This window comes from Anas acuta, chromosome 1, assembly GCF_963932015.1.
Source record: "Anas acuta chromosome 1, bAnaAcu1.1, whole genome shotgun sequence".
NCBI classification, from domain to species: Eukaryota; Metazoa; Chordata; class Aves; order Anseriformes; family Anatidae; genus Anas; species Anas acuta.
The window spans coordinates 123,690,316-123,708,124 of NC_088979.1; the positions used below are offsets into that span (position 1 = coordinate 123,690,316).

Sequence of the window (17,809 nt, forward strand, 5' to 3'; positions counted from 1 at the left end):
CATAGAGGACATGGCCAGATGAATGCATGTGCTATTTACATGCAGAAAGCCACTTGTACGCTCTTTTCCCCACACTGCTTCTTGTCCTTGATCACTTTCTTTTCTTACCCCTAAACACCTCATGAAATATGTTGTACAGTTCCCAGATTTACTTCCCCTCCATACTATACTCCTCAGAGGCAGTAATTCCCCCTTAATCTGTGAGGTGATTCGGAGAGCCCCTTCACTGTACTGTGTTTGTCCTAAGTACTTGGGCTTATTCCAGGCCTGTGACAGCTCTGCAAGGGGCTGCACTAGGGTGCTTCTCTCTCACCTGTCATTAGTCCTGTGTGCTCCTTGGTGTTTACAAAAGAGCTTTTAGTCACAAAAGCTAAGAGCAGCTCCTCTGAAACCATGCCTATAAGCCACCACGAAAGCAGGTAAGAAACTAAATAGAAAGCAAATGTATAATTTGTTTATTCTTTGCTTACCCTACAGGAAATTTCCAGGCATTTACTGGATGAATTTGAAAGGAGTTATTAAACATTACCCCCAACTTGGCAAGAGAACAAGAGTTGGTTTCATGTCTTTGAAGTGCAGAAGCATTGATGCTTACCACAAAGAGTTTCACCTTCAGTGACCAAAATAGTACCGTGTTTAAACCATAAACACCAAACACAAACACTTTTTCTCTAAATAGCAATAGTGAAGACAGAGCAAATTGACAACTTCAGCCCAGTTTGATGCAAGTGAAATGTAACACCTATCAGCAACATACCAAGCAAACTACAGTCTTGCTGTACTGAAACATGGTTTTCTATTGCTATAAATGAGAACCACTCTCCAGGAACAGGAAGTAGAGAACTAAATAATGTGAAAAGAAGACCAAGATGGGGAGAGAGAAAGGCTATTTTCAGACTCATAATATCTTTGGAGGCTAGGTGGAACAGCAACTATAGATTCTGTAGCGCCTAAAACATCAGTTCTCATGGGTAGTTGACCAAATACAGCACAGACATCTTAATGGAAAAATTGTCACCATTTTATTGGATGCAAACAGTGGTTAGACAGTTATTCAAAAGATTTGTTTAGTATAACATTTTCTAGTCCAGGAAGTGAGACTCAGTGCAGTAACACATAGAGCCAGACAGTATATTGCAATGACACTGTAGCTTCCACTGACAGCAGTGAAAGAACCCCTGCTTGGAACAGGGAGATGCTCCTCAGTCTGCTGAATTCTCATTCACACATTGATGGACCTCCTCACCATACGCTGCCCATCCTTGTCACAGTCTTTATTTGTACACGTGTTCTTTGGACTGCTTTGTTACTCTGGTGCCCCCCTGACTACCCAGAAACCACGCTGAGAAAAAAATAACTTTAGAGAGAGAAAAAAATTAAGAAGTCTCCAAACTCAGGAGCAGGGTAGAATTCCAAAGATTGCCAGTTTAATCTGGCTAAAAAAAAAAAAAAAAGATAACAGGACAGTTAGCCGATAAAATCCATTAGAATAAAAGCTAGTAGGTTAGTTTTTTCCAGCCACCATAAAGAGATGGCACAGGAAAGAGAAAACCTATGACAGAAGCCATACTGAGATGGAGGCTTCCACCTTTTAATGTCAAATAATCGTTCCTGGCTTCATGGAGCAGAATGCTCAGCCTTTCCCATTGCTGCCACAGGTCATTTTTGCTACTTCCACCAGATGGTGGTGGAGATCTGGTCTTTCTCCTCCAGTGCTGAGCAAACAGATTTTGCACTCACCTCAGTCATAGCCCCCAGCCTGGAATACACTATGGCCAGGAAGTGGTGATAGGAGAAGAGGTCCTTTTTTGGTGGGTGTGCACAGTGAAGTTTACGAGCTGTGAATCCTATGTGAGTAATGAACTGCGCTGGCAGCGTCTCCATTGGTAGCAATCTGACTTGTCAGGCAGAAGGGTAGGACAATGGTGGGGAAGGGAGGAGTATTGAGTGCAGGGGTCTTCAGGGTATGCCTGCTCCAAGCTCCTCAGCGTGCTGTTTTGGCACGAACAGTGTGACACTTCATACACAACACATGCCCGTCCAATGGAAAACAGCCATTCTCATCTGCCTCAATGGATAAGGGCTTCCCACAGTCCTAAATGGGAAAGAAAAAGAGGGAGATAGCTCAATGACAGCAAACAGTAGGGTGGATGCAGACAAGGATGTAAGAAATGCCCTTTTGGATCAGGATAATGGCTCACAGCCCACTGCTCTGTCTGTGGTGATAATCGGAAATACAATTCTGAAAGAAGAGCGTGTGAGCATAGACTCTTCTGTTATCTCTATGCTCCCCCAGCATACACAGCTGCTATATTAGAGCTGTGTTAGAGGCTACAACCCTGCACAGTCCTTGTTCATGAACCTGTTATCTATGAATGTCTAAACTTGATTCAAAATGCTTCCAAGTCATTCAAAACAAGCTCAGTGTTTGGTCAGGATAGGCAAATTCAAAGGTGCCACCTAGTTGGTGATGATGTGAATGAGATGAGAGGAGTGGGGCCACAAGGATTACCTCGCACTTGTAACACTTCATGTGGAAATTCTTCTCCAGTGCCACCACACGCACTGTCTCATCCTTCCCAGGCTCTGGCATGATAGGTTCACTACACACGGAGCAGCGTGGAGCATACTTCCTGTAACACACACAAGTACAGAGGTGACCGTGAGACCACTGCAGGTTTCTCATTGCCATGTATCAGTATTAGCAGCAGAGGAACAAATCACAAAAAAGTTTAAATGGGAAAAGACCTTAATTGGTACATGGTACTTTGTTGACTCAATTTTAACTTTATGTCCAACTGATCACATGGGCAACCCAAGTCCATTCTGCAGTAAAATCACACAGGTGTGAGGGAACATCTGCTTTCAGACACCACATGAATGAGCTTTCTCCATACCTGTGGTAGTCATCCACACAATGAGGCTGGTTGGCCTGGTCCACAATAAAGGAAGCCCCCTCGAGTGGGGTGTGGCACATCACACAGGTGAAGCACTGGGGATGGTATGAGTTACCAGTGGCCTTCAGCATCCGATCGGTGATGGTCTGTTTGCAGACACTGCACTTTTCCAGGGTCCCCTAAGCCCAAAGAAAACAAATAAGACAACATTAATCCAATCCCCCATCCCCAGGGGACTACACCACAGACAGGTGAAATGGAACAGGAAGGAAGAGAGGCTGGCCACAGCAAGCTCAGCTCTCTCCAGCAGCTTTCATCCCAGTCACTCACAGCATAGCAGTCCTCACAGAAGGGCTTCTCATCCACATTGTAGAACTGCTGCCCCTGCAGCTGCTTCTCACATTTGAAGCAGGTAAAGCACTCCACATGGAAAAGGCTGTCCAGGGCCCTTACAGCTGGCTGGGTTCGTGATAGAGGCTTCCGGCAGAAGCCACAGAGCTCTGCCAATGGAAGGAGAAGAGTATTAGGAGAAAGGAAAACCCACCACAGTCTCAGTCCCATTGATGTCCACTAAAAGAACGCACCAGAAGTAGTGGCTTCTACTGGGGGTGGGTGCTCCATATCCTTCAGTAGTTTCTGGGTCAACAACTCCAGCTCTTCTACTTCCTTCATGGTCAGGGAAGAATTTCCCTTAGGTGGGTCTGCACTGGTGGGTCTATGCTGCAGGAAGAGGGAACTATCAATCCCAAAAGATGCTTATAGACAAAGCCCCTCCCACCTTGTCCCTAATAAACCTGCTTCTCTCACCTTTACACCTCTTCTCTATCCCTCTCTAGGGAACAATCTGCCATCCATTATGTTTGCTTCTTTCCACCTTTACGTGAAGTCCTGTCCCCCCTCCAGCACCGTTTCTAGTTTGAGCTCTCAGTAAGGTATTAAAGGCTGCTGTCTCTCAGATGAATAACTACTTCCCCCTGCCCTGGCACAGACCCTCCCTCCTCATCCTCCAACTACACTCCCAGTGATTCCACACTTGCCCAGAGACACTAGTTCCACGGCTCTATCCCTTACCGTGTCTTTTACGGCAGCAGGTTGTTCTGTGCGAACAGGCTTCTCCTGCACTTGGGGCCTTTCCCGCTGCTGAGCATAGGTGAAACTGGGAGGCTGAGGCCGAGAGGAAGGACCTGAAGGTGAAGGGGCTGTGAACTGAGTCTGAAGGGAGGTAGGGTATCTTGTAGAGTTTGAAGGAGCCGTGGAAACAGTGGCACCTGGTTTGGATCCAAACTTAGGAGAGCCAGCAACAGAAGGTGGAGTGAATTTAGGAGTAGGCTGAGCAGGAGGGAGAGGAGGGGGTGGAGGGACTGATGCTAGGGGCTCCTTGTGCTGCTGTGGAGCTGCCCACGGGGCTGGAGCAGGGGTCACATCTGCTCCAGGGGGTTTGGAAGAAAAGCTTCCACTTGGCTTTGGAGTGAACTTGGAAGGAAATGAATGAGGAGGATCTCTGGGTGTAGATGAGAATTCCACATAGGTCTTTGGGGCTGATGGTTGCTCCAGAGAACCTGTGGATCCTGTGGACATCTGTAAAGTGAAGAAGCAGAGAGAACGGGCAGTCATCAACAAGGTGGAAGGGACCAACATACCTATACTGTCATCCATGAGGAAAGAAGGAGCAGAGCCAAAGAACTGAGTGAATCCCCTATAATACCAGATTTTGGCACCTGAGACTGTAGTACAGATCTGCTCCTGCCCTGAACAGATAGCAAGTTGGTGAGGACAAAGAGGGTACAGTCTCCAAAATCTACCAGCAGTGGGAAAATGCCAGGGATCAGAATGCCAGAAATACTTAGGTGGGAAAAGATAACTGGAGGTCTGCAGTCCAATACCCTGCTAATCACAGGGTTAACTCCCAAACTAGACCAGCTTGCTCAGGGCCTTGACCAGGTGGTTTCTGAACATCCTCAAAGATGCATATTCCCCAGACTCTCTGGGCACCTGTGCCAGTTTCGAGCCACCAGTGGTGGGGAACAGGTTTTTCTTCTGTCCAACAGGAATTTCCCTTGTTGCAGCTTGTGTCCCATTGTCACTTCTTCTCTTGCTTGCCCCTAAGATTAATCTGTTTTCTCTCCAGCCCTCCTTCAGTACTGCAGACATCAGTTAAATCCCTGCCTTTGGCCTTGCTCCTCCTCTGCCAGCTGAAGAGGAGCCATGCTCCAGTCCCCAGTGATTGCCGTGACACTTCACTGGACTGCTTCTAGTTCAGTATTCCTCTGTGGTTACTACACTGGTGGGCCCAACTGGAAACAGTCCTCCAAGATGCAGCCTCAGCACTGAAGAGAGAAAAAACCACTGCTCTTGCCCTGATGACTATACTCTCACGAATATAGTCCAGCATGTGGTTGGCCTTTATTGCCACAAGGGTGCAATGCTGGCTCACGTTTAACTCTGTCCACCAGGATCCCAATGTCCTTCATTTGCAGAACTGTTCCCTGGTCAGTTGACCCTAACCTATGCAGGTGCATGGGGTAGTCCCATCCTTTGTCTTTATATCAGCTGAACTTCTACAGCCTACTCCAGTGTCTTATAGGAAAGGACAGTGCAGACACTGAGGTGCTAAGCAAACACTTTCCCACATCTCCAGGCTTCCTGCTGCTGATTTCAGACAGAACTGAGAAGCTGTTTCAACTCAGAGTATCACAAGAAATTATACTTCCCTTGACCTCACTCACCTGTGGGGCGGATACCATGCCAATAGGCCCTTCATCAAACATTGGAGGAGGAGGAGGAGGAGGAGAAGGAAAAGTTTCTTCTGGGGCTGGTGGAAAAGGCTCTTCAAAGGGTGGTGGAGGTGGGGGGAAAGCACAATTTGAGGAGAAACTCATATCCTCTCCAGGTGGGGGAGGAGGTGGCAGCGGCAGATCTATAGTGAAGAATGAGAATAAAAGCAGGTTTCACTCATTTCTTACTCTTAGCCTGTACAAACCTCACAAGGAGTCTTGAAGGTATTACATTAAGTGGTCCCCAGTACTCATCAAGGACAGCTGAACTCCACAGGATCACTTTCACCTTGTCCAAACTATTTGCCATCACTAAAGATTTCCTCAGTAGCTACTGCAATTACTCACTAGAAATAGTTATTGTATAACTGAGAAACATGTCTTAATGTCCTTTCTCACTCCTCCTCATTCTTTGGTCTCTAGTATGTAGGCATCGCTTTTCTCTGTTCTATTATGACACAAATCAATTGTGAATCCCCTTCATTGTACATAGGTGCAAGATGTTCTCTCATCAACTACATGGCAAAGAATATTAAAAAACAAGCAGGCATAACTTCTACATTTCTTATTCTGGATAAAATGAATACCTACTTCTTCTCCTAGCTAGTCCCAACCAGCAGTAGCATGGAAGACCAAAAGACTCCTGCTCCACATACGACTTTAAACAGTAGTTATCAAGTTGTCTAATCTTTATATGCAACTGTTGTCCACTGACTTTATTAGAGCTTCTCCTTTGTAACCTAAGGGATGTGATGCTGCCTGTTTCAGAAAATGAAAGCTGAAATCTTATTAGCCAGTGGAATGCATAAACTGCACTGGTATGTAGCGCCTCTTCCAAGCCTTCTTGTTCTGCTTATGGGGAAGAAAGAAATAAAAAAAGGCAAAAAAAAATAGTAATACAGAGCTGGTATTTTTTTCCTCAGAAACTACAGTCTGAATTTAAATTTGTATATGCTTGCTTTTTGGTTTATTTAAAAGATAAAGAATATTGCAGAAATTAAACCCTGATCTGCAGTCAAAATGTTTCAAAATGATTCACTAAAAGCCTGCTTTATGAATTATTCACTCAAACAAAAAAGTTTTCTACAAAGTTACTATACCGAATTTATAGAATGATCAATATTAAATATAACATTCCTACAGTCATATTAACAGGGCCACCCTGTCATTTAAAACAAATAAGCCAATTGCCATGGTTTTATGTTATACTGGCATTTCTTTAGGAAGTGTACAAGAAAGGGAGAGAATGATCAATGATATATGCATCAGAGAATGCTCAAAGCAGATGCATTTGTTTCATGACTGAGTCAAAACTGAGTTTCACTTGACTGTCTGCACTTGAGGTACCTTGCTAGTACAGCATTCCTAGTAGCCCTCACTTGATGGTGACATGGCAGCTTAAGCCAATTGGTTCTTCTGCTAATCTCTGTCAAGGTAGTTTCTCAGTAATAAGCTTTACAGGGAGAGGAGAAGTGAACCAACTAACACCCAATCCTCTACTTGTACTATATATTGAAAAATGTTTTTAATGTTTTAATTTGTCTACTTTTGTACTTGAACTAATGTATTTGTGTCAGTGTGACACATCCTACATGCACATTCCTAATCCACACAACTATAGCAGAAAAACAAAATCTAGGATGAGACCTTGGATGACAGACACAAGATTGCAGCCAACAGCATGAAAGCAGAAAGTCACCAAAGTCAGGCAGTGCAATTCTAAGAGACAGAGGCATCAACACACCAAGGCCATCGTGACTCATGAAATGGAAAAAATGGCTTAATCATTTGTCCCTGAGAACAAGACTAGACTTCCTATCAGCTGCCCACTAACTTAGTGCACTAACCTAGAATAACTATGTTACACAGTCTATGCTAGACAGTTAAAGGAAAAAAAACAACAACCAACAAACAGAAGTAAACATTATTTGAACATATCAGTCCTGGCTGAGGTGCAAGTTAATAGGATATTGGGGTAATACGCATCATCAGGCATGAGCAACAGGTCCCTACAGACGTTTCCAGTGATCCCATGCTGATCAATTCCAACTAGGGGAGGTACACAACCAGGAACCTTCTGTTCCTTAAGACACAAAAACAACCAACCACCACCACCACTGAAAGAACAAAACCAACCAAACAAAACCACACCACCACAGGAAAAAAGAAAAAAAAAAAAAAAGAAAACCACACACTAAAGCAAGAAGTCACCCTACACAGGAAATCACGCCCAACCCAAGCCACAAGTAAAAATTAAAAAACTCAGCCATAAAAACTAAGTCTCACTTCCTGTTTTTTGTTAGCTTACACCCTTTTTCACGCAATTATTTCTATCTCCCCACCTCTTGCAGCAACGATGGCAACTGCAGAGTCCACAAGAAGGATCTCTATAATCAGAGACAACTTGGGCTGAGATGAACCAGTAAGAAAGAGACCAGCATGATTCATCACGACCAGGGTCAACTTTCTTGCAACATATTTGCTCTGAGACGTGCTTGCCAGAATATCACTGCAATTACACAATTATGCACACAGGGAATACCACAAAAAATCCAGTGTGTTCCTGCAGCTTGATTAAAATATCAGTGCAACACAGAATTGACTTCTGACTCCTTTTCTATTGAGATGCCTCACACTTTGAGATTACTTTACAATCCTTTTGTCTCATTCTGAAACCTGCAATTGCCTACAGCAAGAGTATCATTCATTGGTAGTGTTTTTTAGCCTATTCCCTATGGTTAGCCCAATTACAGACCTCACACTGAGAATTCAGTATCACATATTCACATCTGCCATGCCAGCCCTCACCTACCTTCTGCCAGCATGGACGAGGAAGCTGATGGGATCTCCCCCACCCTCCCTATCTGGGCACGCTGGGTGCCAGCTCCGGGAGGCTGTGGCAGCGACGGCTCTGATGCACCCCCAGCCTTGAAAGGGTTCACCTTGGGTTTAGGGGCGACCACAGGTGCAAACTTCTTCTGTGGGTTGTAGAAGGAAGGAGTAGAAATGTTGATACTGACTGTGGATGTCATGCGGGTCCCTGGGGTACCTGGCGAGGCCATCTTCTCAGTCCCTGTCCGGAGAGAAGAGAGAGGATACTGGTATGAAGTCAGACTTGGACCTGAGTCAAAATTAATAAAAATGAACACATAATGGAGGGATACGGGAATTCACGTATTGGCAGAGGAGCCTGAGCAGAACACAGAGCACTTCCAGAACCAGCACAGCAAAAAAAGAGGAACAGAAACTACAAACAGCTCGAATGAGACAGCACACTTCACTATCTCAGCTCAGCACAGCACTGACCACAGAAGGGTTCCTGACAGCCATGGGGAAAACCAAGCTCTGCTGCATGAGACAATGACGATTCAGGAAAGGAAAGCAGCTGGTGAGCGGAACAAGTGTCACTGCCCCACACAGCGAGCCCCCCGCACCCTAGGGAAGGTGCCCCCCCTCCCCCCCATTATGCTCTCCCAAGACCAGAATGATCATTTCCTCACCCCACTTACCTGATAATGTCATCTGTTTCCTCCTGACCTCAGCCTGTAGCATCCCCAGTAACGCCCCCCTCAGCCCCGGCACACCCCTCAATCTTCCATCCCACACACTTTACCTCAGGACCCTCGCATGCAGGTAGCTGTGTCAGCCAGAACAACAGGTCGAGCGAGGGGGTCCCCGGTGTCACATCCCCTGGCGAGGACCCCCTGCTATTTGGAACCTCGCCTCTGCCTTCTCCCTCTCCTTCCTGTCACCGGAGCCGGCGACATGAGCTCCCTCTGCCTGTCACTGGCTGCACCAGCCGCCTGTTCCGCCTCCACCAGGAAGCACTTCCAAGAGGCATCACCAGCCTTTCAGGAGCCATCCCCTTCAGCTTCTGCTGTACACAGCACCTCTCTTCAGAGGTCAGACAGAGTCAATCTCTCTTTAAATCAACCCCTTGGATTGCAGTCTGCACTGTAAGCACCACAGCAGAAGAGCAAGCAGTGCCACTGTAGCCCTGCCAGGCACAAGGACCCCAGGTTTCAGGATGAGAGGCACATTTCCAGGATTCCCTCAGGCCTGCAATGCAGGCCAGAAATCTCATTTTTACCAGAAATCTCCACGAAGTCAGTTACTTTGTTGTAACCCCTGGCACGCCTATAGTCCTCTTCCTAACACGCCAGCCCAACAGTTCTTCTGCCAGCACAGAGGCTCTGTACCAAGCGTGTCAAATGGGCATGTCCAATTCAGTGCCCCTCCACGCTGCCTGCCTCTCTCACACAGCTCACAGTAACAGCTGCTTGGACAGCCTTGGTGCCATGAACATCTGCCTACCCTTAAATTCACCCCCGGCTGCTGGTAGGACCTACCTGCATGCTCAGTCCTAAGTGCTCCCACAGTTCAGTTCAGTATGGCGAGATATAGTTACCTGTAACAGTTTTTCCAGGCCACGAGTGTGTGACAACACAGAAAAATGTCAGGTCTGTGTTGCTGCACATTTTTCCCCCTTTGTTTGGGGCTGACAAGTTGCACGCACCTTGACAAATTGTTCTAGGCTCTTTAGAAGCAGGAAGAGGCAGCAACAGTGAGCAGCAAAGAGCTGAGCTAAGCATGCCCCATATGATCCTGCATGGGAAAGGGTCAAGAAAGAAGAGTAATAAAATCTGTTCTTGATCCCTCTGACTGCTGGGAGTCAACTCCATCCAGCCTGCAGCTTATATCAGAGCTACCAAATCTATAAGAAAGACTTCTAGCCTTTCTTTAGGGACTTCCACTGATGAAGGCACTTAGATGTTTTGTGCTCCACTGTTTCGCTATGGTATAGTGGACCACCCAGTATCGTTCTACCAGAATTGGCTGTCTTATGTGCAGAACGCCACAGTGGCAGTCATTTCTAATCATGATCCATACTGGGGTTAGCCAACACAGAGATTGTCTTGGGACACTGATTGCTTCATAAAATGTGCTGGCTTCACTACCAGCAGCTGCTGTCTCCCTGAACCCAAAGCAGCCCATTTCCCAGTATGCTATGTCACACTTAAGGCCCCTTGCGCTCAGGGCTGACTACATCCAGCAGCTGCCCCTGCTCATCCTCACTTCAATTTATCTGTCCACCCCCGCACAGATCAGACTGAGAAAGGCTGTCCTTGCTTAGTCCACTGCCCAGCCCTGCACTGCTGTTAATATCATCTAAACCTTACCAGGAACATGAAGCTTATGTGAGTCCTCTGGCACTGTTTGTAAAAGCCATTGGAAGAGGGAGTGTCAGACCAGCAAACCTAATCTTAGATCCTTCTCCTCCTCCTACGTTCCCTGAGGGGAGAGATTTTCTGCCTATTAACAGCAGTTAGATGACTCAAGTGGAACTGTGAAGAAAGATGTCCCCAAAGGATGCAGTGAGGATACTTGGTTGCCTAATACATGGTTTCTCTCTAGCAGACAGCAAAGTGTAAGACTAAGCAACACCTCCCTCAGCAGCAGGGTCTCTTTCCAGAGGGTTGCATGGTGGGTCTGCCACCTGTTACATGCCCAGACAGCTTCCAGTTCTTTGGCCCCAAGACTGAACTTTCTAAAGCTCAGCTCCTTTCTTGGGTTAGTGGAAAAAAAGGAACACAGGGAGGGAGAAAGCAGAGTGTCATTTACCACCTATGTTGATAGAAAGCAGCTTGGCTTGAGCCACACAGGAGGCCCAGTAAAAGCTATTCCAGCATTGTGGTCTGACACACTGTACTTCCCCTGTTTGCCAACTTCCTTCCAACTGAAGGAATCAGAAAGAGAACTATAGAAGGAAAAAAAAAAAAAAAAAAAGAGTTGTTTTTAGTTCTCCCAGCCTGTCCCTGAACTACAAATGCTCGATTTGAGCAAAGTCCTATCAGTTATGCAAGCTGCAAGGTAGAGCCTGAAGAAAACCAGGATGGGGGAGGGGAGCATTCAGAGCTACAAGCTTTTTCCACATATGCTGGGCTTGTCTCCTCCCTGTGCAGAGGGAAAAAAAAATCCCCAAAGCTATGCAAACATATTTAAAACGTTAGGAAGTTATGAATTTGCAATCACTTGCATCTTCACTTTCTCAGGGCACTCCCTGAGAGACAGAAGCTCATATATTAAACAAATTTAATGCGCCAAGAGTCCCAAATTCGTCTCTTAAACACATCTGGAAAAAGACTCCATAGGTGTCTCACTCTTCCATATGCACACAAAAGAGGGCTTGTCCCGACTGAAACCAGGCTACACCCCCCTCTCCCTTCCCCACTCCTGGAGTTATACAGGAGTGTTCAGCTGACTCCATTTCACCAGGAGGGAAGAAAACTCACCAGATTCGCACACACACGAACCTCTTAGAATTGAGCTGCTCCTCTGCAGAGGAGGCACCCCCCCAAAATAAATAAATAAATAAATAGAAATTGGGGAGGGGGGGAGCAAGACCTAAAGGAGCCAATCAGTCCTAAAGACACCAGGAGAATTTCCACAAGGCAAGCAACTCTCCCAGCCCAAGAGGGAGCGGGGGAAATCAGCATCCCCCCAGACACCCACGAAATCCCCGGGGAGTGCCAGGAAACCAGCATCCCCCAGACACGCACGTCGCACACACGCTTCCTCGACGCCGGTTCACTCCTCCTGAGCGCAGGGCTGCTGGCAAAAGCTTCCCGTTAAGCCGAGAGATGAGACTCACCTCTGGGGGAAGCGGGAAGGGGAAATTCCGGCCCAGGGCGAGGAGTCCCCGGGGACCGAGGGTGCGCAGCTGGGCGCTGCTGGAGGAGCCGGGGTCCGGCAGCTCCGTGACCGGCTCCTTGGCCCGCCCGGCAGGAAAGGCAGCAGAAATGAAAGGTGGGGGAGCTGCTGAGCCCAAACACTTCCTAGCAACTCGCGAAAAAGGCCTCGCCCAGGCAAAGTTGTTTGACCATAAAAGGAGAGAGGCTGTGCAAACAGCTGAGCTCACTCGCTAGGGAATGTAGCAATGAGGTAACGGGGGAGTGAGCGCACCGAGACGGGGGCGGGTTTGCTCGGCAGCGGCGGGAGCCCCGCACTGACATCTTGTGTGCACGGAGAAGGGGCTTTATGTGCTTGCTTTGTCGGCGATGACGAAGAAGAAATGCTCGCTCGGGTGCCCCTTTCCGCTCCGCTCCCCTCCCGCCCCCTCGGGCGCCCACCCCGCGGCCCCTGCTCGCTTCCCTCCAGCCTGACAAAGGCCCGCTCAGCTCCGGAGCTGCCCCTGCCCGTGACCTCGCTTCCAGCCGCTGTGCTGGGGGTTAGGAAGAAATCCAGCAGCTCTGGTGAGGCCGGGTCCCCGCTGGGCTCTTCCTCTCCCGACCCAGCTGCGCGAGCATCTGACTCGCACTCTCCTTGTCTCCTAGAGATTAAAGCAAGATATCGGGTGACTACGGTACAGAAAAGGGACTCGTTCTTCTTGTACTGCCTGCAAGGCAAATACTAAACTTTTATATCAAAGGCTAGCCAGTTGAATTGCTTTGTTGGATTGCCTGTGCTTTATTGCCATTGGCTTTATTTTCATCACAGTGCTGGCTGGGGAGCTCAGTCCTGCTTGATACTTGGGAGAGCCTGGCTTGGCGCAGCAAAGCATGCCCAAATCTTTTTTAATTCTCCTCGCTTCAAAGCCCCTTGGGAAAGAAGGATAGCATTCCTTGAAGAATGAAGACAGCATTCCTTTTTTTTTTTTTTTTTTTTTTTTTTTTTCCTAGTCATTATAATTTGCCTTTGGAATTCAGCCTTAATACTGGGGTTAATTCCTGTACTGTTGCAAATTCCTTGGAGAATTACAGTATTTTGTAATGCTCAGAAGATCTGAAGTTTGTCTGTTCCTAAGTGACCTACTAATAAAGATACCTTCCAGCATGGGTAATTCACTCACAGGTGGCTGAATAAGCCACAAGCCACACCAGCTGTACTCTGGCTGTGCATTACTTATGCTCACATTAGAGAACTGTACAAAGAGATTTGACATGGCTTAAGAAATCCAGTGTAAACAAATCTTTAATTTTATAAGCAGGGTTTGCACAAAGAGGTAACATATTTTATTCAGCTAGCTGATACTTTTGGAAAAAAATGGCACTCTGTGAGCTTTTTCATTTTTACACACCATTTTAAAATCACCTATAGCAATGTATAGCACTGAGCATCTCACTGTTTCCATAGCTGCAACTGTTCACTATTGACTTATGACTGTTAAAAGCTTCGGGATATATAATTCTTACATGGGTGCAAAATATTGTTAGAATGCTACTTCAGTAGGCATGTCATCAGCCCTGTTACCTACCATGGTTAATACATGAAGTAATTGTGTAGTTTGAGGAAGGTTTCTCTGTGCTGTGCTGGATCTTCTAAGACTGTTACTTTTCTATTGCAGACAATCATTTCCCCTTTTGTTCAGGGAAAGATGTCAGTGCAGAACTAGAAAGATTTTGTTGTGGAATCGGTAACCAAATTCTGGAACATCACAGTACACCTAACAAGCAGCCTGACCTCAGAGAACTCTACCACTGTTCCCTGGGCTAGCCCCAACTCCAAAGAAAACAAAGAATGTCTCAGACTGAGATTAAAAAAGTGCTGAGGGAATATGAAAAAATTCTACCCTGTCATCGTTTCTGGTTACATCCCCATAAATCCAGATGCTTGTGTTTGATTGTCTCACCAATGCGGTGATGTTAAAAGCTCATGTAGGCAGATAAAGTGAAATGGGAATAAGAAAAAGAAAAGCAAGATGGCTTATTCATGTTGTGTTAACTCCTCACTATGAGGAAACAGATCTGAAACAGAGAAGTGTTTAGCAGGTTGGAGATGTGAAAGACAGAATTCTCAAATCTGAGTACATCAGAATACATAGAGAGAAACTTCAATCTGATTTCATGCTTGCCATATAGCTGATTTAAAGTTTGTGCTTCTGTAATCAGAAATGTAGCTTTCTCCATAAATAAATAAATAAATAAATAAATCTCCTTATGCTAATAACATTCCTTCATGCAATTCTTTGCTTGGAAGAGTAGACATTTTTTCTGCTGTGTATTCAAATTAGTGCCTTGAGATGTACACAGCTGCAGTAAATCTCATTACCTGAAACAAAATATTAGTCCTGAACAGGAGTTTAGCTGCCTGGGTATAGACATGGATCAGCAGGTATACTCAGCTTGCTGTGCCAGAGGATATGTTTGACCTTCTCATTTTTGGAATTAGCATCAGTCCTCTGCATGTCCTTTGGCTGTCCTGTGCCATGAAAAATGCAATCTGGTGTTTTGGAATATATTGTGGTGTGAAAGCTAGTCTGCTCTGTAGATGTAGGGTGAAATGACAGCTGACTACAAAGCAGCTGTTGGAGGGATTTAGAGTATGCAGTTCTGGCAGGATGCTTCTTTGAGATCAGTGACAAGAAGCAAGGCCCAGCGTTGGCTGTCAAACCAAAGCTTAGAAATTCTCAGAGTTCAAGAAACCTACCTCAGAGAGACTAACTTTTCATGGAGACAGACACAAAGAATCCTTACTGGCAATTTAGTTGTGCAATGCAGTGAGTAAGTAAAGATTAATGCAATACAGAACTGATGTGGCAAATTCATATACTGCACTGAAAAATTAGTATGCTGTCAGTGATTAGGTGGCTATAAAATTAAAATAATGTAGGAGAATAAAAAATAAGTTCCTGAATGCAAAAAGGATTATTTTCAAGAACACTATTAGAGAATTAAACTCTCTTGGCAAAAAATCTTACCAAGATTCAAGAGGGTTCCAGGTAGCTGCATATCTTAGTATTAGCAGCTTAAAGGTCAGAGGAAAGCAATCTGGATGCTGGACAGGATGTATTAACTATGATAATAGTATAAAATATCTGAAGCTGTATTATTTTCATGCATATTTAAAGATCCAGTACTGCTGTTTTATCTCAGCATGAATTAGACAACAATTACTAGTGCTACTTAAAAGTCCATGTTTTTCTAACCAATGAAAAATCCTGACTCATATTTATGTTGCGTCTCTGATACTTCTTTAATCATATAACTTCTGTTTAGTCTAAACACATTTTATTTATTTATTCTAAACTAGTACTCATCAGCTTAGCCTGTGCTACGTTATCTTATTTAAATGCTGTGTCTGGACACTGAAAAATTGAAAATGTATAATGGGTCCAATTTTCTCCCCAAGCCAAGAGGTACAGATGAAGTCAGGCCCACACTGTCCAGGACAGGCCACCTGCATACAAAATAGTGCGCATAATATAGCCTAGTAAGAGCTCTCATAGTACAGGCCTCTCCTAGAGTGCTCCCAACTCGCTCCCTCATGCACAGTGTGTGATAATCCCCCACTTAAAAGGTACATCTGACATCGGCTGACACCTGCTGTGGCATCGGGTTGGGCAAACTGCTATCACCACACATAGGTGTAATTGTCCTGTCAGAGCCTGCCTCTATCTGCAGGAAAGGGAACAGGCATTTGCCAGGTCTCACTCTCCTGACCAAAAGGTAGTTTCAAGTTGGAGCGTCTCATTCTCATTGTAGGATGCATGTTGGCAGCTGGGTGCCAAAGGGTCAAATTCAGAGAGGTTCTGCTGCAGAGCCTCCAGACCGTATGAGTCCAGTCATCCTCCTGCATCTGTGAAACTGGCATGCAGTCAGGAATGTTATTTGCAAAGGTCATGAATTCTTCCGGAGAAGTCCCTAAACAACAAAATACCCAGGACAGATAGTTAGTGTGTCTCTGCTGTTTCTCTTCAAAGCTGAGTGTCTGAGAGGAGGAAGCAATAAAGACATAGCCAGGCTATTTTCAGTGGTGCCCAGTGCCAGGACAAGAGGCAACAGACCCAAACAGGAACACAGGAGGTTCTGTCTAAACATCAGGAAGCACTTCTGTACTGTGTAGGTGATGGAGCACCGGCACGGGTTCCCGAGAGAGGCTGTGGAATCTCTCGCCTTGAAGATATTTAAAAGTTGCCTGAACATGGCAATTTTTTCACTATAAAAGCATTGCATGATACACACATATATGTACATACTTCAAAAGGACATTCTAACCATTAAGAAAGGTGTGTCACAAGCTGCTTGAGTGATCAGGCAGACAGGGGAGCAGGTGTCTGGGGTGGAGTCTGTACTGGGGAGAATTTCCATTTCCAGCAGAGCTTGCAGATCTTTCCTGGGCAGAGTTGTGGCAATGAGATTCAGCTCCCAAATAAGCTATCAGCCTCACTTCTGTTTCCTTGTCTCCTGACCCCAAGCCTTCCTGCTGAACTGCTGCCTCTCTCCCCTTCTTGTGAATGAAGTGGCTACAGGTGGCTGCCTTGGCCATAGGGGCCATGGAGCAGTCACCTTTAAAATCTTTGTTGATAGGAGGAAAAATGCCACTAAAAATTCAACGCTGAATTGAGGGAGAGCAGACTTCAATCTGCTCAGGGAACGAGTCAGTAAGGTCCCCTTGGAAACTGCTTTTGGGGTCCACCAGTGCTGGAGGGTTTTTAAGCACCACCTCCTAAGAGCATAGGAATGGGCAGTTCCAAAATGTCGGAAGTCAGGCAGGAGGGTCAGAAGGCTGGCCTGGCTGAGCAGGGATCTTATTCAAGAGCTTAGGCTGAAAATTGAAATGTATGGTCACTGGAAGCAAGGTAGGGAGATGTGGGAGGACTACAGGGACGCTGCTCACCTTTGTAGGGAGAGAATTCATATGGCCAAGGCTAGAGTAGAAGAGTAGAAGCTGGCCAGTAGTGTGGGGGACAATAAAAAGACCTTTCAAAGTATACTAATAGGAAAAGGTGGACCAGAACAAACACTGGTCTGATACTTGATGAACACAGTCACCTAACAGGCAGGGACATAGACAAAGCAGACATTAATGCATTTTTGCCTCTATCTTCAATGACAGTGATGGGCTCTGGAACCCCAGCTGCCCTGAGTTGGAGGACTGTGACTGTGGGAATGATAACTTCCCAGTTAGCCCCAAACTTGTGCAGGATTTGCTGCTCCACCTATAAGTCTATGGAGCCTGATGGGATTCATCCCAGGGTACTCAGAGAGCTGACTGATATCACAGAGACCTCTCTCAATGATTTTTCAACGGTCTAGGGAATCTGGAGAGGTCCCAGTTAACTGGAAGCTGGCAAATGTGGTCCCAATTTTCAAGAAGGGCAGGAAATAAGATCCTGGCAATTCCAGGCCTGTCAGTCTC

At 46.0% G+C, this 17,809-nt stretch overlaps 1 protein-coding gene across 2 annotated transcripts; it reads right to left on the minus strand.

Annotated features, from left to right (window-relative positions):
• Positions 1 to 999: 999 nt before the first annotated feature.
• On the minus strand, positions 1,000 to 12,610 carry ZYX (zyxin). Of its 2 annotated transcripts, none has more exons than XM_068700026.1 (9): positions 12,324 to 12,610; positions 8,484 to 8,744; positions 5,624 to 5,814; positions 3,969 to 4,475; positions 3,482 to 3,617; positions 3,228 to 3,397; positions 2,898 to 3,076; positions 2,513 to 2,633; positions 1,000 to 2,095 (listed from the first exon to the last, which is right to left on the minus strand). In XM_068700026.1, exons 2-9 carry the CDS (start codon positions 8,731 to 8,733, stop codon positions 1,985 to 1,987), a joined length of 1,665 nt encoding a protein of 554 aa, XP_068556127.1. In that variant the 5' UTR covers positions 8,734 to 8,744; positions 12,324 to 12,610; the 3' UTR covers positions 1,000 to 1,984. The 2 variants fall into 2 exon arrangements, with proteins under 2 accessions (XP_068556127.1, XP_068556133.1); XM_068700032.1 differs by lacking the exon at positions 12,324 to 12,610 and adding an exon at positions 9,285 to 9,540.
• Between the last annotated feature and the right edge of the window lie 5,199 nt (positions 12,611 to 17,809).